Genomic DNA, 20,805 nt, shown 5'->3' on the forward strand with positions numbered 1-20,805 from the left:
CGCTCCGAAATCGGGCGGGCACGAACGCGACCATGGGCCGTCTGACAAAGGGCGAACGGTGCGAAGCCTCCCCCGATAAGCCCGAGGGTTGCATCCGGAGAATGTCGCGGAGACGCGGTACATGATTAATCACTTTCCGACATCTCTTTTACGCGTTCCCGACCGCGCTCGCATACCCATTGACGGACGGATCGCATTCGGGCATTTCGGGAAAATTCACTCGGAATTTCAGCATCGCTGGAAGGTGAATCCTGGCCGGCGAATCTGCACGCGAGCGCCGTCGAATAGATTGAAATGTTTAACCGCGGTTGGACGGAACATCAAAGCTTTACAGCTCTGTTTCCGCGCCCGTTTCCCCGCAATAACGAAAGGGAGACGGAAAAAGATGGACGAAAGGTGAGTGGTAGGACGAAGAGCTGAAGAGAGAAGGAGGATACGGTGGATGTACGTCAAACTGTACAAGGAAAAAGATGGAGCGATAATGCATCGTCGAAGAAAAGTCTACAGCAGAATATACGATCGAAAGAAAGAGAGACAGAGAGAGAGGGGGGGGGAGGGAAGGGAAGAGAAAGAGAAAGATAGGAGATAGATGTATTGCCGAATACGAATCGATTTGAATCGTCGAGTCAGCTTCCACAGACGTTTCACCGTGTCTATATTGCGTTTGCAAGAACGACGAGACAGCCCAAAGAAATTCTCATACGAACATACTACGACACTTATATTTATTGTTAGTCGTAAGTTCGCAATTTTGAGGAAATGTAAGTAATTCTACTGGAACCGATTAAAAGTTTCGCCTTTTCCCTCTTAATAAATATTTATAATTTTACTATATTTCTGTCAGTCTAAGTGAAAAAGAGTTAGACTTAAATATTTGACAAATCTCATTATGTTTCTAAAATCCTTAAATTGCAATTAACTATATGATTACGTAATGCGTACAGCTATTAAAATTAACTAACTAAGCTATGCAACGAGTAATTTTAATTATAATCCGCTTTAAACTCGCGCGCGAGACAAACGTCTTTTTTCTTATTTTGAAACAATGGCTTGTGTTGCCTGCCGACATGTAAGCTAAAATCCACGTCTCGTAATTTAAAACGTTCTATTTTTGTTTACGTTGCTTTTCAAGAGAAAAACGTAGAACTCATAGCTACAATTACGATACCCCGCGCGTTTGCACAAGTTGCATCAAATTTTTCAACAAATTTCAGGTGGCCAAATGTTACGGAGAATTGTTCGCGAAAACTTGCGAAAATCCGCGAAGGCACGCGCACGTTAAAATGTCAAGCTTAGCAAACTCCATCGTTTTTCATTTTATTTAGTTAGCCTCCGTTGGAAAAGCGCGTTCGAAAACAGGGTACATAAGAGGGACAAAACCGTGCGCAAAATGGATTTCTTTTAGCCTATATTAATTCACTTCGCGCGGGAAGCGCGAACTCACGGTAGTGGAAACTTATGCGAATAAATGAAAAAGTAATGCACCCTTGTCGGATGCACGAGAGCTGAATTTTGCACGGGCGACGGACGGAGTCCGTCTGCAGCGAAGAAGTGAGTAATTATACAGTAGCCACTGGTCTGCTCTGGAATTCATAGCATGCGTGCAGTACCGCATGAGTTCTGCAAAAAGCAGTTTAAGATAGAGGTAAAAATAACGAAGTACGTGTCAGTCGTAACAGGGAACAATTTCATTATCAGTAACAAAATTACACGTACGTTGTTCGATGTGACTCAGATTTAACGTACTTTCGTCAGATTCGAGCTGCTCTTCTCTGAAAATGTGTGTTGCGCGCCAAACTCGTATTTCGTGAGTTTTCCATTATGACACCGGTGTCAACACTGTCAACTGTATCGGCTCGGAGCGAAAACGACGATAAAGGAGAGACGAGAGACACCAGAGTTCAGGGAGAGATCCATTTTGCGCGCGCGTGCGTTAACTGTTGAATCCGCTGCAGGGAAATTCTCACGTCGGGAAAGCGTCAGTTGGAAAATGGTAATCGGCAAACGGGTTGGAGTACACTCGGCGTCATTATGACACGCTGGCTGTCGTCCCGCACCATCCCTCCCCCCGGGTCCCTGCTTTGTTTTTATCGAGGAATTGGCACCAAACGAACCGTGCAGACAATCGAGAGGACACTCCACCGTCCGTCCGTTCTCATTGCCGCGAGGCGTCCCCAAGTTTGTTCGAGTTTAATTGAGCTTGAAAGTTTCCGACTTGTTGTCCGGGTCCACCTTTTCGATACCTCCGCCTTTTGCCACCCTCTCATTCCACCTCGTATCACGAATCTTTTCCTGACGCTGTCCTGAAAAACAGGCCTGACGGCCGTGAAAGGTATTCTGAATCTCTCGATAATAAAATGCCAGTTTGACGACATTTCATTTGATCACAGAAAGAAAAATAAATCTTTCGATCTCGCCTTTATAAGTAAAATTTAGCTCGCTGAACTTTAACAGTTTTATTGGCAAATCTAAAGATTTGGCCAAATTTGAAAATAATTTTGTTCTTCTAACAACTAACTTGAACATCGAACATAGTAAAATATAGATCTGAAAATAATTTTGTTGGACCATAAAAATTATTATATAAGAAACATGATACTACAAATATTTTTTATCTTTCAACAAACAAGACATCGTAGATACAATAATTTTGAAGGCCCAATAAAATTATTTTCAGCTCTGTATTTAGGTTTAAGGCAAATTTTTAGGTTTGCTAACAAGAATGTTCTTTCCGTGTATAAATTCGGTTGACAATGTAGACAATTTAAATTAGCAAGTGTGGTTGACTGTGACTGACTGCGGTTAAAACGTCACAGCCAACATCAACGATACATTGCCATGTTCATTAATGATTGGGTATCTGCGGGGAGTGGCGATAAATCAATCGTTCTCGCGGCCAAGTTTGACAGGTGCATTACCCGTTGCTTGTACATATGTTTTCTTAAGTAACGCATTGCGCGTGGCGATCCGACACGCGGCCATTATCGAATTACACCGATCGCAGAAATTGGATCGCGATCGTAAAACTTGTCGGCCGGCGAACTAGCTAATTGCCGTTTAGTGTCTTGGGCGAACGAGAGAAAGGGAAATAGCGAGGTGGGGAGGTGAGGGGAGAGGGAGGGAGGATGATCCCGGGGATTGTTCTCGAACGCGGCGAGGGACGGAGCATTAATTAAAACAGCGAGAACGAAAATAAAACGCAGTCGATCGACCGATGCGAAAACGCTTGAATAATTCAGCACCAAAATGTCACGGTCGGATAAGCTTCATCGCCTCGCGCGCACTGGAATAAATTAATTCGGGATCAATTAAAGTCGCGCTGGATCGCGACGTGCTGGGTCAACCGGTTTGTGCGATCTTTAATGCGAGTTCTGTTTTTCTCGCGTACCTCAGGGCATCAGGCATAAATTTTCGAACGACCAAACAGCCAATTCGTTTTTTTTTTTTTCCTTTTTCCTTACTTCCATCCAAAATACGTAAAATTCCATCAACCGACGTGTCCCTGCAAACGTTTTTCGGTTTTTTTCAAATGTTTTACTTTGACTTCACGCGTCACGATATCACGGATCTCGTATCCCGAAGAGAAGCGCGACGCGAGCGCTTTTGAAACTTGTTATATGCAATTGCAACAATTGAATCCTGCCCGGTTCACCAAGTCAATTGTTCGAGCGTACTTTCAAATTTAGACAATGGACCGAGCCCAGCGAGAAACTCATTAAACGAGCCCATTTATATAAGCAATTTGCGCATGCAGGGAATGCGTATTCGCGAGCCTGGAATCAAACCACGCGGATAAAGCGTATATAAATATTATTCATCGTCGACAATAATTACGCTCTATTCACGGGACACCGTCGAAATTGCCGTAACTATTGCGATTGTCATGTAAACTTTCTGATTACGCACTACGAACGCGTAAAGCAAGCGAGCGCGGTCGGCGTTTAATTTACCAAAACTTGTCTTACAATATGGCATTCCGCACGCGCCATTATTATTTACGTCTGTGTTCATCCGTATATTTATCCGTAATAACCGGACGTCGTTGATTCAGACACCGTCAAAAGCTTTTACAATCGATCCTCGCGCCCATGATTTGCGAATTTTCATACTTTCATCGCCTGCAACGACAGCGTTGAAGAGAGAGAGAGAGAGAGAGAGAGAGAGAGAGAGAGAGAGAGAGAGAGAGAGAGAGAGAATAGAGACACATTAAATTGGCTGGCTGCTGCCAAACGCCGCCGAAATGCACTTTATCGTTAATATCAATGCGCTCTATACATGACATGTGCCATATATATGTTCAACTCTTTCAGTCGAAAGCAGGTGCACGTAAATTTATTTATCGCTGCGGCATCGCCATTAAACCGCCTCGCTATTAAATCAACCGCGAGATATCTCGTTTCAACTGTGCTCTGCATTTTACGCAATGCCTACATTAGCCGTCCGACCGATCGGTTTCCCGACGCGACACCAGCGGGTTTTCGGCCGGCTTTAAAAAACTAAAAACGAACGAAAGTGTCATCGTCTCAATTATTACGTACGCTTTACCTACGCCGAGCAATCTAATCTCGTTTCTCATTCGAAACTCCTACTGAAATAAAAATATCGGAAATACATACACAGTAAAGTGGAAAATGATTTTTTTATTGCCGAAATCGAAGTACATATGCGCCGGCAACGACGAACAAATTATTTATCCATTATTTAGAAACTTCGGCCTGTCATTTTATCGAGTCCATCGTGTCATCATTAAACATAAATAATTGATCATTATTTTTTTCCCTCTTCCTCCAATTTCCCTCTTCTCTCCAATTACCGTGAATTTTTATTAATTCACGCGGACTCGCCGCGAAAACGTGACGCGAATGCCGTTTAAACTTGGAACGCAGCAAATATTTAAAATACTCGATGAGAGTATGCGCTCTTTACGAACGTAGTAAACGTGATCGTCAGTTTTAATCGCTATCGGGGTATCGTGTCAGTGCCTGCTGGTCGTGTCCCACGTTTCCAATTTTTTTTCGTTGCGACCTGCAATAAAGTGGATAATCATCGACATAAGGAAGGGGTGATTGGACCAGCAACGTATCTTGTCAGTCATGCAAATCGTAGGTATCGTGTACTCGTGTAATATTTGTACGCTTGACTTAATTTATCAAATCCTTGTCCGAATTCATGGAGTCTGTATCTCTATTATCGACCGTTTACGACGCTGTAATTCATTTCTAATGATACAACCAACTGACCGCAGCGTGTTACCACGTACGCAATAATCTATGAGTAGAACATCCCTCTCCTCTCAGTAATAAAAGAGGGTAAAATACTCGAGAAAAATAGATCCGTTGTGCAATTTTATTTTCCTCCCAAAGAATATTACAGTGTATTTCATTAACATTTTTTTTTTTATAGAAAAACTAGAAATAAACGTATAGAATAACTGTGTTTCAAAAAGGGACAAAGAAAAAGGGAGAGAAGAAGAAAAAATATATTTTGCTTTCTCGATTAGAATAATTTGAATATACAGAGTCGATAATATTCCGTCCTTATTCCGTTCAATTGTCAAAGTATAGAAATATCAATTTTGTCTCTCAAGGCTTTAATTGCTAAGTAGCCAGAGCACCGTCTGCTAATGTCTGTTATTATTAATCATGTAAAAAACTTTCGAAAGGGGTAGTCCGATTACACTCACAGCATAATCATCGTGGCATCGAACGACCGTGGCTCAACCCTCGTTACCGTCAAGACGTAACGGAATTACCATCGATTCTCCGTAGTTGCTTTTAATTAATGCGATTAATGAACCCAGCGCTAACCGTCCGAACGCGTTCGGACTATCCGGTCAGGCCGCATCGCGACTAGACCGACAGTGTCGTCGTGCTAGTTTGATTGTTCAAACGGGAAATTGCGAATTCCATATTTATGGCGCGCCTGGCTGAGAGCTCCGTTCGAGAGCTTTTAAATAATGCAGACAGCTATTCCTATTTCGCGCGACGACCAAGTCTCCGCAGCGAGTTTCGGCTCTGTCTATTCAAGGCAAGGGACTTTTTTTCTCTCTCTTAAAAGTTGCGGCCACACAATCTCCCCAAAAATTGATGACAGTAATATGTGAAAGTTTTAACGTTTTAACGTTTTTGGTCCGACGAGTATAATCGCTTGGATTTGAAACATTTTCGGAAACACTTTTGCAGAGTGCGGCACGCATTCCGCACACCGCATTCTCGCGTAACATCGTTTAAAGAAACACTTTTTGTTGAAATATTTAAAAGACGCGGAAACGCATACCAACGACATTCGTCGCGAAATCGAAATATGTAGAATAGGCTTAATAACTTAATTTAAGTCTCTTGTATTTGCCGTCGTTGTTGAAATTCCTCGCTCCGCTCCGCGATCCCATTCTCCAAACCACCCTCTCCCCCCTCCCGTCTGTCGCCTCGCTCTTTGTCTCGACTTTCGCCCGGCCTTTTATTTGCGTGAATTCAAATTACGTCGAGCGGCTTTCCGCAGTTTCTGCCCAGACGAGGATCCTATTGCCCTTAGAAAATGAGATAAACGCCAGGCCGATAAATTCCATTTTGCCCTCTTCTTTACCGTCTCCCATACCGTGATCCCGACACTCGCCCTGTCCTCTCCCTCCCTCCCCCCGGCCGTCTCTTCAACGGATGATACTACTTGATTATACGATAACAGCGGACCGGCTGTGTTTAACTTTCGGGTCGGCAAGAAAATGAGATTCCCGATTGCCGACGTCGTCGGATTTATGTTACGTCCGCGACGGTATCTCGTTGCCCACGCCGTCTTACCGTGAATCCGGTTGCCGATAATTACGAGCGTTCTCTTCGTTAGCCCCGAACGTCCCGCGCATTTTCCGCACGTTGATCATGCTTACAGATTTTAATTTAGCAACAACATCCTTCAAGATCGGGCTCGAAAATGAGATACGCGACGATTAGAAAATCAAGCTATATCAGCGCCTGTGAAAATCACCGAAGTCACAAACGGAGCTGCACTTATTTACTCTTGGTTCGCAATCATGATAAAATTTTAAAAATTAATGACTTTATTTCATACTCTTATATGCCATGTTCCTAAACTCGCATTCATAAAAAAATTTTGTTGACGCAACGATAATAAATATTTTAAGCATATTCGGTCAAATTTTTAACGACAGTTTCTTAACATTATAAGAAGTTAAATTATCCCAACATACAGATAATGTGATTTAGATCGCGCTAATTGTCACAAAAAGAATATATAAAAGCCAGAATATATTTCCAGCTATTTATAGATATCTGAATGATATTTATAACGGAAGCTGTTTACAATAATTCTATTTTAAAAAATAACAAAATTTCGCAATATACGCGCGACATGGTTAGTCATTTATGTGATTTGTGTATATTTATTTTTAATTGTTGAAAAAAAAAACCGCGTCTCGCTACGGTCGTTTAAAAAAATTAATATCGTAAAAGTGAACATTTTTTACAATGTTACCGTATTCGGGATATATAACGTGGATTTTGACGCTCCTGAAAACACTCCGCTCAGGATAAAGAGCCGTTGGGAAAATATTAACTTTACACAATAAACATTTTATTTATTCGTGCTCGACCACGCCAAATACGCGCGCATGCGTTCAAAGGAAAAGTTTTATCCCGCGTCGTCGTTCGTGTTATTTTTTTCAAAACTTGTTTTCCAGTTGCACGTTGCCATCTGTTTTCATCAACGCTGTTGAAATAGCGTGATATAGTTACACGTCATTAATCGTCTCGGCAAAAATATTTGTTTAGCATTAATCGGAATTGCTTAATAAATTTTTCTTTCCCAATATATATTTTCAAGCAGGATTTCTAAACACATAAATTATTAAAGAGCATTTTTTTCTCTGATAACCGGCGAGTTTCCTATTTCGACAATGCTTGAAATTAATTTTAATTGTAGAAGTAATGATTCTAAAAGTGATAATATTAAAGTTCCTGGCGTAAAATGCATTTACACCACGGAATAAAAATTCATCCAATTCTTACGAGAATTCATGAGCGCTAAATAAATAACATAAATAAGTAAACGTAAAATATATGATCAATCTCAGTCAAGTTATTTACGTGAAGTTATTTACATTATGCTATGTATTCGATATTAAAAAGTCTATTTATACGAAGATGCGATGGACGTTTTTACGACGCAAAAATACGCCGACCGCGGAATAAAACATTGAGCTTCATAATCGCGATGAAAAAAGAGTCTGGACGTATACGGCCATACGGTATATCGATTAGTCGTCGAAGCGAAAAAAAAGTCACGGAAATCATAAGTGCACACGCGATCCTTTATTTTCATTATAATATACGGACGCCCGTATGTGCCTTTCAACTTTCGATTCCTTGTTTCGCGATACTGCATTTGACCATGCAAATGCATAAAAAAAAAATCGCGGAACTACTTTACAACATTTGAGAATAATGACAAATTTATATAGTAAAATTCGTATAAAAATTAATGAGGGCGCACATTAATTTTCGCTTTTCTTCTCTCGCAAACACGTACAAATTGTATTTTTATTTTAATATATACAACGAGCGGGAAAAAGAGGACATGCGTCACTGGCATCGTGTCATCGGCATCATCTTCGCACCTCGACGTCACGAGCGTTCGATCGTGAATTATACGCCGTTGAGAAATTGTTTGCGGCCACCGGGGTTGACGCGCGACACGGCCGTGTTCATGACACATATTCGAAGATAAACGCGGGGAGGGCAAATTTGTTGTCGCACCACGGGGGAGGATATTCGCGAAACCGAACGGCTCGCCGTCTCCCTTTCCTCCTCCCCCGCGGTCTTCTCTCCGGTACATTAAAGTTGCATCGCGCAATTGCACCGACCGCGTACAGGAAGCGACAGGAAGCGACAGGACGAAATATCGTCTCGGGCGACGATTTTTATGAACGAGTGGTCGATGGTGCGAATAAAACACCGTCCGACGAACCTCCGCGGTGAAACGGCAAAAATTATTCTTCCGTCTTTCGAAAGATAAAAAAGAAGAGAGAGAGAGAGAGCTCGGCATGCAGAGGATTGTTTGATCCTATTTTCTTTCTTTTTTTTTTTTTTATTGTTTATCGATACACGTCAATCATTGTTACACACCAATAATTGTTGTATATGTTCGACGAAGAGTTCGGCTTTTTATTAGCGCCTAGATTATATGCGCATTTATGAATATAAATATGCACATAAATATAATTAATCCAGAACGGAAAAGAAGACAAAATATGTACTGACGTGCAAAATTGCAAATTAAAATGGCCATTTAACGACAATGGTTATTCATCGGTGATTTCGACTCTGAAAAAAATTGGCACAGGATCGGTAGCTGTCAGTAATAAAAAAACGCAAACGCACTGCATATTTCATGTTATATTTACGAAAGGCCGCGTATATTTGCGCGCGTACATTTCGACTTCGAGATGATTTACCGCGAATGGGTTTCAAACAATTCGAGCGCGTCCGACGATTCTCCTCGCCCGCTTCTCTTTTCCGTCAAAATCGGTCGCGAAAAAAAAAAAGAGGAGAGAAAAAAAAACGAGGCCGCCCGCATTTGTTCGTGAGATATTATCGCGCGTGGCGGTAGCGTGCACAGGTCGTTTAACTTTCAAAAGCTATGACGCATAATTTTTTTATGAATATCAACGTTACAACGTCGGCGATAAGTACGCGGCACGGATTCGCGCGGGCAAAACTTTAACGCGAAAAAATCGAATGATCATCTGCGAGTTAAGTCGGGAACGAGAGATATCGATTTCTCTATTGTGCAAAGGTTTAGAATAGAACAATCTGGTTTACGGCGATACATAATTATAGCACGTGTATCGTTAGATACACGCAGACTGAGATTTTACGCGATTTTACTCTTATAACAATTTGGAATTTACAGTGCCGCCGCCTTTTAATTCGCCGCGTTACGAGGCCGTGATCCATTTCGTGCCGCTTTGCGTGCGACGCGCGTGTAAATTATCGAACGTAAGGCAAACTGAGAATAGTTATGCACCCTGTCATAAACTGAGACCCCCGCCCCCCGGAGGATTAGGACCGATTACCCCACGAGATGCATTCGCGTTATCAGGCGCAGCCTCAGGTGTTGCAGCTACTTCGAGTTAAGTCGATCTTGTCACGCGAGCACAGTCTACGTGTGTCATCGGTAATTGCGTGGATTTAACGTCGGTAAATGCACGCCGAATATCAATCTCACCGCAAATGCGGTTGCCATGTCGGTCAGGCTAATATTAAAGCTGCGTTATGATTAACGCCCTTGTTGATAATTGGGGTTGAATACGTATACGTTTTGCACCCTCGCGCGCACGACGGAGCTTCAAACCGGAGCTTCTCTCGATCTAAATTTCTGATGAAAAACCATTGAAATCTGGATTACTAAAATTGATGAGAGTTTGAAATAACTAAATCGCACACGGGAAAATATCTCACGAACGATTGAAAGTCCGCTGGGGAAAAAAAAAAAACTGGCCTTTCAAATTCAGTCGGTACACCGACCGAACGGAGAATTCCATGGTTGCGAAGGATCGATCACGATGGACTCGAGAACACTCCGTTACGCTTGGTCTACCAAAATCACGATCTCAAAGCTTTGCGGCCGAAAAACCCGTTTCTTCAAAACGAGCGAAAAGAATCGCCGACAAAACGGTTCAGAGGAGCACTCCTCGGTGAACGTTTGTCGTTTGCGAACTATTTGAGACGTAACTACGCGTGCACGGCAAAAGAGCCTCCACGAGGCCGTTAACGGTCGAAAGCCTTTAGACCCTACTTTCTCGTTCGATTTTCTCTCTTCTTTCGCTCTTCCACCTGACGCTTTTCTCATTATCCGTGAGCAATCGCATCCACGGCGCAATCGCACGCGATCAGATCCGTATAATTGAGACCTTGCAGTTTTGTCGAATGGTTATATTTTTCCAGAAGTGCGTGAACGCGTGATTAATCTATTGCACTCGCAAACAATTTATGTTGATCCAATGATTTAAATTTTACCGACCCTTTTTACATGATAAAAATAACTAAAATTAACGGAAACGATCTCGATTAAAAACAAAATTACTTTTATAAAAAATTTTTTAGTTTAATATTACTTTTAAATTGAAAAAAATAAAAATTGTAGCAAATAATTTTTTTCTCGTGGAATTATGTTATTTATTACGCTTACAGTTTTATTTTTGGTAAACACACGAATCGCATTTGCATCAATCTAATACGTTACTCGCTACTGAAATTCACGTCTTGCTCTCACGTCGGATAATCCGTCGGAAAAACTCCGTTAGCAAATATGGCGCGAAAACAGTTCGGTGGAAGTTTCCAGCTGGCTGAAACTTACCGCCGATATTCGTCTTCACTTAAGCCAATCTCTAACTCTCATCCCCTTTCTCTCGTTCTCTGTCGCAGTGGCTCGGTCTGGGCATCATGGCGGTGGGCGTCTGGGCATGGACCGAAAAGGACACCTTCAACAACCTGTCCCGCCTCACGAACGTCGCACTCGATCCAGCATTTATCCTCATTCTAGTCGGTGAGTATTGGTCTTCTTTTTCATTATCTTTCTCTTTCTTTCCTTCCCTCGCTCGTTTCGCAATTCTCGGAGACTCGTATGGAGAGTTATAACGGTTCTCCCCGAGCATCGTCAAGCTCAACCTCTTGAAGAATGTTCTTGGGAAATCTTAATAGATACATCTGATATATACGCGTGAGAGATCTTGGTAAACAAAGACAGAAATTTTCACATTTTTTGCAAAATTATTCCTATTGTTCCACCCTGCTTAGGAATTAGAAATATGTATTAACGAATGAATTTGAAGAATTTTGGGACTTTTAATTAAAGCGCATGAATAACAGAAAGATAAACTTGGAAAGCGTCAATTATTAGCGTCAATTATTAAAGCGAAAATTATTTTTTTTATCTCTCGAAATTTTTAAACACATATATTAAAAAACACGAATATTTTGGAGATTTGAGCATTTGAAAGAGATATTTTGAAATATTCAATTTAGGAAAATGTGGAAGAATATTAGAAACACACCATAGATTTTTGTGGCAGAGAACGAGTCGTAAAAAAGGGGAGTCCCCAATAATACGCTGATCACGATGAGAATCGCAGTTTTCCGACACTTTGTGCGTTCCCTTGGCGGCGGAGATGGCAATCGCAATTTTTCCTTGAGATTGCCTGTGAAGGGGCTATCGCTTCCGTCGACGGAAACATTTCGCACGACTGCGCGCTCGTAACTTAATTTCTGTATTAACGCCGCTTGGGATACGCGGTGGCCTCGTAAAGGTTGCCCGAGGACGGCATTCATTCTAATTCGTCCGTGATATTTCGCATGTTTTCCTCGTGCGGAAGTCGCGTAATGCGCCGTCCGACAATAGCGCGGATTTGTAATTTGGATAAGGTTGGAGGAGCCTGCAGCCTTTACCTCACTGAGAAACGAAGCACGGAGCTAGCCGGAAATTAAGATGTCTGAATAGTCGTAAATTTTCCGAGTAGTTTACGTCCTTCGAGAGAAACAAATTCGTTAAAAACCCCACGCTCTTTAACTTTTTCTCTGCTCTCTTTCTCTTTTTTCTCCCTTTTGCTTTCCGGCAGAGAGAATCCGTCGTCAAAGTTAAGGTCGCGAATACCTGGACGTTCTGTAGATGCCTTTCGAGATAAGAGGGATTTGAAAAAAAAAAAAAAAAAAAAAGCGACGTAACTTCAAGTAGAGGCAGACTATTTACCGTTTCCACTTCTTATAATCATTCGACCGAGACTCGCAGCGAGGCAGACAGAAATATAGCCGCCACGGTACTTTGAAGTTCAGCCTCTGTCTGAAGTTGAAATTCAATATCTCATCGTCTTATATTATTCGGGCACGCGTTCTGCGTCTTGCTCCTTTCGGAGAACAACCTCCGTAGAAATGCGCGTTGAAAATTCGAAAAATTCTCATCTCACTTGTCTGATTTACGGAGCGCTTCTTTACTAATGCGCTAGAAGGCTAATAGCAGAGAGTTAATGGAGTAAAAGTAATGAGAAATTTATTCGCTTTAATGTAATTATTTTGGAAAAGCGGGAGATAAGAGAGATAAGAGAGTCCTGTGATTATTATATCAAGAAAGAATCAGCAATTATATTTTTTCTGGTGTTCTTCGATGCGCTTATTATGATACTGTAATAGCCTTTTACGTTACGGGTAATTTTATTCGTTCACAACTGACAATTGACAATTTTTTTCTTTCCACAAGTGGATATAAAGTTTCGTTTACCAAGTAAACATTTATCAAAGCATTTCATGGAGCGTGTTTGTAACATAATAAATCCATTTCAATTAACACAACGAATACATTGCACAGAGAAGTGAGAATGTGTACATATACGTGTAAGAGACAGACAGAGACAGAGAGAGAAGGGAGGGGGAAGAATAAAAAGGAGAAATAATTATATAATAAGTAGTTTCCAACGAATCATTCTATCGTGAACTACGATTAAATTAGACGGGATGACGGAATGAAAAATAATGTCGGAATCGTATAATTGTAATGTATAAAACCGTATAATTGTAATGTATAAAAGATACCATTGTGTGAGCGTTGGTCGAATGCGAGGATTTTATGAATCAGTCCCAAAGGTAACAACACAATTCCCTTGGCAGAAGAACGAAAGATAAACTACGTGCACATGACATTACCGGCCATTAAAGGATGCGTTTTGCCAACGTGTGAGAGGAAGAGCCCGTCGTTTTTTGCCAACTGTAATCGTGACAACCTATTTTCACATAATGCTCGCAGTCATTAGCGTATAAAAAATATTGAATCGAAATAAATATACATTGCGAGGTAAATATAGATTTCATATGAAAATCGACTTTTATCAGCAAAATTATCGAAATGTTAAAAATAATCATTCTTTTTAAACAAATACGAAACTCGAAGCGTAAATAATTTTTACATATGACTTTATTGAACTTCTCGGATCTTCAACAAGTAACGTTCCAATTTTCGTAGAAGAATATATCATAAATATCGTTCTCTATCGTGTCGCCGAGAGAAATCTGCGAGGAAATTTCTGGAGGACCAGTGAAACGCTAATTAAAATGGATACGACGGATACGGAAGGGTTAAGGGCACACTAACAGAAAGCGCGTTCGCCGTCATCCCCCTCGATACATTTCCATTAACCACCACAAACTCTCTCTCCGTTTCGCAACGCGAATGTAATATTCCATCAGCTAATACACGTGTTCTACCGGCAAATAGACGCAGATTGCGCGCCCGGCCCTTCCGCTTCCGTTCTCTCTCTCTCTCTCTCTCTCTCTCTCTCTCTCTCTCTCTCTCTCTCTCTCTCTCTCTCTCTCTCTCTCACTTTCTCTTTCTCTCTCTCTTCCTCCAGCAGGATGTCAAAGTTTTAATTGAATACGACCTGGCGGCGGACATAAAATTAGGATGAGGTCTGCGACCAATTTATTTCGCCAATCCTCCGCGTTACGGACGTCACGTTTCCGGTTGAGGAGGGTGACATTCCGAGATTCCGCCGCCGCAGAACGTGACATCGTGAATCGGATTATACGCCGGGTGTACACGTGGATTCCGGGGGAGTCTGCGCTCCGGAAAGCCAGGCCGCGCGCGCTTTCGAAGCGGTCAGCCGCGCACGGCTTCGCCGAGCCCATAATGGCGAGAATGCTTCCGGGAATGCCCGGCGATTGAATTCAAGCCGGTTGACGATTCGAAGGTGACGACGAGATAGATCTGTGTGGTACGGCAACGTTCTCTGCGGGACGTCGCGCGACCCAAATCGAATTTGCACGTGATCCGATACGCCGGAAGAACAACGGACCGTACGCGGGAGACCGTTCGAGTACGAAAGTGAGAACCGATTTGTGCGGGGGCTCATCCATTTGTTTGCCCCGTGTCCCCGTGGAAACAAGACCCTCGAAGTTTCGAAGGGGACGGCGACAAGAGGCCGGCGTGATCGTTCTATCGTCGCCTCGGTCGGATTTACTGGTAGCGGTGCTTACTTCAATTGTCCGTTTGACGGCGATGAAAGATGTTGAAACTTTAGTTTAAATTTATATCGTATTGAAGAGAAGGGGGAAAGTATGAGTAGGTGCTAGTAATTATTAAATATCGTTCTCTTATCGATAAAAATATATGGGTGCAGATATGGAAGTTGTTTCGAAATTGAACATATATGTATACTCGATTAATTTCATTATTCATTACGTCACCGTAAATTGAACGTTATTAATTTAATGTTTACATTAAAACGATATTTGCGCTGATATTTAATTCTGTAGGGCCAAAGTGAACGGCGAATTTCCCCATTGTTTAACTTCGAGTCATTAAATGTTTGTTCACCGTGGTAGTATTTGAGATTACAGAATCTTGCAGCTGATCAAATGAGAGTCAATAGAGTTTCCAGCTAAGAATCTTAATATAACTGTATGTAATGTCTAAGAAAATGTGTTGAAAGAAAAAAAAAAACGTCAGGGGTGTCGATCGTCATTCAACCGGCATTTTCATCAAAGTAATCTCCTCATTATGTGTACCTTGTGTACTTAGGAAAGCGACGGGCTTGTTAATTATTTCGTACTTGCGTAGCGTACTCCATCGACCTGAGCCTGGCTTTTCGATTATCCCATGCTCCAATTACTTCCATTTACTTTGACGAGTAACTCTACCTCTTCCGGCTTGCGCTTAATTTAGCGTAACAGTTACCAGATAACAACGATTTAGACTTAGCTACACTTGAAAGTTTTAACCGAAAAGGCAATTTACATTTTTCTCGAATAAAAATTACGCTGCATCACGTAGATATTACAATATCCGTTATTTTAACGGATATCTCTGCCGTTTAGCAAAATTAATCTAATTACCTTCCAAAATGCTCAAACAACAACGTATATAAATATATATTTCCCAAAATTAATTCATGCTTTCCAAAGTTTATCAATCCCGATGCAAAGCTCGTTTGGAATACACACGTTTTGAAAATCCTCCTAAAATTATTAACGCCTCTGCCTGCTAAAATCCTGTGGCATTCCAAATAAATCGCAACTTGTGCAAAGAGAAACATTAAATGCCGGATTATGTTTATTTTCCGTGTTAAAATAAACGCAATCGCAATCGAGAGCTGAGTTTTGATTTCTGTCTGTGTACCCGTCCTAATCGAACATCGCTATAATTTTAAAATATGAAATATCCGTAATTTTTGCGTATCGCAAGTAAGTTAAATGTGAAATAATTGCAAGAAACGGCGTCCGATTAAATTCGCGTTCGAAAGGAATCGTGCTTTAAATTGTTCGCGAAATATGTTCCATAGATAAAGAAGAGCACGAGACAGGAAGGCCTGGATTATATATTCTCGTATATATTTTCTCCTTTTTTTGTCGATAAAAACCTATTGAAAAATCGAAACAGATATTATCGGTCCACGCTCGCCGTTATATTCGCGTGTCGCGAGGCGAGATCAAACACATGCGTTCCTCTATCATGCAATTCTATTACCATACGACATAAAGCAACGTTGCGATATTGCAGGGACGTCAAAGCCTTTCGTTTACCATTGGCTCACACCTGCTATTACCCCCTTTACAAAACATTGATTGTGTGCCAAATATTAACTCGAATGCGAGCTGAGATGCAGCGTGAGTGAAAGGCCTTTATAGCACGGTCGCGAATACATTTCCATTTTTTTTTTTTTTATAGCAACAATCATATTAATAAACTAATAATAAAACTAATAAAAAGAGATTTATGTAAAATTATTTAAAATAGATTTCATAAGTACTTTTAATGTGCTTCATGTGCTCAACGTACAAAAAATGTCCCATAACAGTCTCATTCTGTATAAAAATTTTTCAACTGCGTTTTTCAAGTAGGTATACGTTCCTATTCGCACTTTTTCGCACTTATTCGTTTTTCTTTGTCGACTTTTTCGTTCGAACTCAAAGCGTTTCATCGTTGCCATTTTCTTCTAGTTCGTGGCAAGGCTTAACAAAAGTTTCGAAAGTCCGGACTAATTATTCAGTTACTTGAAAGCTTCGTTCTACGTTGCTCGTCCCCGATCGGATTAAAAGTTACCCTCTATTTCCGGAGCACGTCCTAAAATCTTATAACTTTCGATGATAGATAAAATTTATTAAGTCTAATAGCGCCACGTTTGACTTATAATCGTTTTCTCGATGCAGCTATAAATTTTTTAATGCATCTCCAGGTCATTCCTACGTATGATGAAATCTCTGAATTATTTATTTTCTCATTTTAAATTCCTGAAATAAATGTTCGATTTATCCTCTACATATAGAAAAATCATTTTACTAGAGTTTATCGCTAAAGTTTTATTAGAAAAAAAATGTCTTTAGCTATTTTCTTCAATATAAATGTATAAAATCCAATTTTCCAATTTCTTATTCGTAAAAATTTTTGTCATGGATTTATGTTCGTACACATACACAAACACAAGCACTCTTAATATCTTGAACGCAGACATATTATTTAATACTATTTAAAATTTAATGGTATTTGCATTGCGACGGTATTAAATTTGAAAAATGAAAAAGCTGCTCGGACGTGCAGCGATTAATCATAATGGCAGCGAATTTCGAGCATTTGTGCTCGCAAACTTTTTGTTAATACGCATACACGGAATTGATCCAGCGCTCATTACGCAGCACGTTCGTCCGCGAGCGGATAATTTCATAAATATTCCGCATTACCGGCGCAACGCGGTACTGTTGATGACTCCCGCGAAATTCAACCGGAACGCAGAGGAATTTTAATATAATTACTTGTGTAACTACACAGGACTGCGTGTCACAGGACTACGTGTAACTAATACACTACATACGTTCGTAAATCAGAGTTGTTACGCAGGTGAAATTCCAAAACTCTCCGAATTTTCCAGTTTTGCCGACTGATAAAGATGTCTCCTCGATCTCGAAAACCAGAGATTAAAAGGAGGAACGAGAAAAAAAACAAGCAGATCGAATTAATAAAAATTACATTACATTATTATATCATTTTATTATATTTTTACGCGAGCGCGTAATTTTTAAATGTTGATTTACAGTCTATCGATTTGGAACGTCAATTAATACTTGCCGAATAAACAACTCCTCCGATATTCCCGGGGGCTGTTTCAATCCTTCTGACACGCAGCGCCCGCTCTGATTAAGTTTCCGGTTTTCATAGTTTTTCCATTCACCCCATTGCGATTCTATAAATGTATCTGGGAATTCATGCCGGGATGTCGATGCGGGAATGAATTCACCGGTGGGACGCGCGCGCTCACACTCACTCATAACTCACGATTATACGATACATTGACGAATGCATTCGTGTTCTTCGCGTTACATTTCGCGCGATGACGAAGTACCCGATACTATTTATTCTGTTGCAGGTACAGTGACATTTATCATCGGTTTCACGGGATGTGTCGGCGCGCTACGGGAGAACACATGCCTCCTCGCCGCGGTGAGCGTCCTACGGGATTCAATTAAGCTCTCCCCGGATTACTTTAATTGCCCAATATCTTTCGGAACTTCGAACTTTGATCGAACTTCCGGTCCGTTACGTGATATCTATGGCCTATCATTGGCTGGCCGCCGCGCGCGCGATTGAACGAAAGTTCGCCTTTTGTGAAATGTGTAACGTTTAAAGGTACTTAAAACCGAAAGGCGCCGGCCGCCTTCTTTGATAGCGAATTCTTGAGATTTAGATCTCCCCGAAAGGGAACGAGTCGTTTAAAAGATGGTCCTAACGGATAGTGAATTGGGCACTAATAGGCAGTAATTATTCTCTCGAAGAAGCTTGATAAAATTAATCTTACGTGTTGCAGTATGCAGTATTTTTGGCGCTACTACTGCTGATGGAAATGACTGCCGGTGTTTTGGGCTTCATCTTTAAAGATTGGGTAAATATTGTGTATATTTTATAAAAAAAAACCATTATATTTGTGTATTCCAAAAATCTACGATATAATGTACATATGGTAATTACACTAAAACTTTTGGAAATGTGGAAATACACACATATATATATATATATATATATATATATATATACTTGCGATATATGTAAATCTGGAAAATTGAAATATATATCTAGATCATTTTATAGATCATTTTATAGATCATTTTACAATCATATAATATCGTTTTGCATATCGCGCATACCCCGTGCGCATTTAATTATTCGCATAGGTGATATTTCGCAGAGTATATTGCATTACTAAAATTTATCCTGTAGAATAACCGCAACATTTCCAAGACGAGTGTTCCTCGAGATAGTTTCTCTGCGCTCATTCGTAATCGTTTCTGCTTACCGTGTTTATTAATTCAGTAGCTACGAGAAACGTGGCTGAATTATCAAAGCGAATATGCCGAATGCATTGTACAATATATTCGTCGGTGCATATTTCACAATCTCGCTCGTCCAAGGATATATGTACACTCGCGCACAAGGAAGACGAACACGTGAGAGAGAGCACAGTCTAGGGGGCCGGGAAGTTTGCGTATAATTATGCAGCAGGAAAGTTCCTGGGTTACTAATTAATTAATCCATTAACCGTATTCTTTAAACATGACGAGCATTTTCTCCCGGTGGAAAATTTCGGACAACCAACAAACGTGCCATCATATCCCCGTACTCGTACGCAGCTCGCGTTTTAATGTGCGCCATTTTGCTTTACGACCGTCGGAAAGTTGAATTTATCCTTGAGCAATTGCATCTGCAGCATCTGCGACGCTCGTCGATCGTCGGGAGGGAAATATCGCCGGGCTAAAAATCATCGGTCGTAATAAGACTTCGCAGAGATTACGACCGATGCTTCAATATTATGAGACTTTACTTTCATTTTGATCGAGAAAATTGAGATAGATTTGTTATTCACTTAAAAATTTCAAACTATATAATTACATGAAGTTTATTAATGAAGAGACGATTGGTTAATATTAATTAATACGATATTTAATTCGCTATGCAGATAAAGTCACAAGCCACGGGCGGTTTCCAAGCGTTCATCATCCACTACAGGGAGGATCCCGATCAGCAAAATCTCATCGATTGGATTCAAGAAGATTGGGCAAGTTGATTAAACCAGGATTATTCAATTGCATTAATTATAATTGGAGTAATTCGATATACGCGTTATCCCGCCGAGGTATCGAATCCACCGAAGTCGAACGTGCATGTGGTGGCCTTAATAAGCACCGCTCGCATGCATGTCGAAGTAGTGCAGGAAATTGTTTGGTCAGACACACGGGGGGATCAGCAACCGGGTACGCGAACTCGCGCGGATTTTATCGAGTCGCGGCCGCGACACGAAAATCTGGCCAGATCCAGATTCCGGACGCCGCGCGAGTCGTCCAAATGGCGCGTAATATATAGTAGCATTCGACAATCGATATCCGGTCATCCAATTGTGGTTTATGAGATTTCAATAGAACCGCCCGGATACACTGCCGCAATTTCGGTAATCCTATCAGGAGCTAGTCGATGGTAAACCGCACACGCGCTCGCACCACGTTGCACCACACGTTACCATCGCTGGCTAGATCCACCGAAAATTTCATTCGATTTCATTCCGCCATACTTTACGAGCATTGGATGTACGACAGTGATTTACGTTCGGCCAAGTATCCAGCGGAACCGCAAGAATTAATTTAACCGGCGAATCCGTCGCGCGGTTAGCGGGATTTTCGTTGGGGGGGGGCGGAGGGAGGAGGTAAAAAGGGACGTCTGCCACAGTGTGGGGATCGATGAAGTCAACACCGCGAGAGGTTTACGCGTTCA

At 41.2% G+C, this 20,805-nt stretch overlaps 1 protein-coding gene and 1 long non-coding RNA gene across 6 annotated transcripts in view; one reads left to right on the top strand and one right to left on the bottom strand.

The window, feature by feature from the left end:
* The window catches only part of LOC148938177 (uncharacterized), a 138,015-nt gene that overhangs the window by 68,767 nt on the left and 48,443 nt on the right, over positions 1–20,805 (bottom strand). The gene's annotated exons all lie outside the window — the stretch shown is intronic.
* Positions 1–20,805, top strand: part of Tsp26A (Tetraspanin 26A) — a 104,243-nt gene that overhangs the window by 65,829 nt on the left and 17,609 nt on the right. For all 5 annotated transcript variants that reach the window (XM_011647021.3, XM_011647020.3, XM_011647017.3 and 2 more), the window contains exons 2-5: positions 11,436–11,556; positions 18,413–18,486; positions 18,851–18,925; positions 19,997–20,095. In XM_011647021.3, the coding sequence (XP_011645323.1) occupies positions 11,436–11,556; positions 18,413–18,486; positions 18,851–18,925; positions 19,997–20,095 (369 nt within the window). The remainder of the gene's footprint in view (positions 1–11,435; positions 11,557–18,412; positions 18,487–18,850; positions 18,926–19,996; positions 20,096–20,805) is intronic.

Source organism: Pogonomyrmex barbatus, unplaced genomic scaffold, assembly GCF_055798465.1.
Source record: "Pogonomyrmex barbatus isolate J1 unplaced genomic scaffold, ASM5579846v1 scaffold1, whole genome shotgun sequence".
NCBI lineage: Eukaryota > Metazoa > Arthropoda > Insecta > Hymenoptera > Formicidae > Pogonomyrmex > Pogonomyrmex barbatus.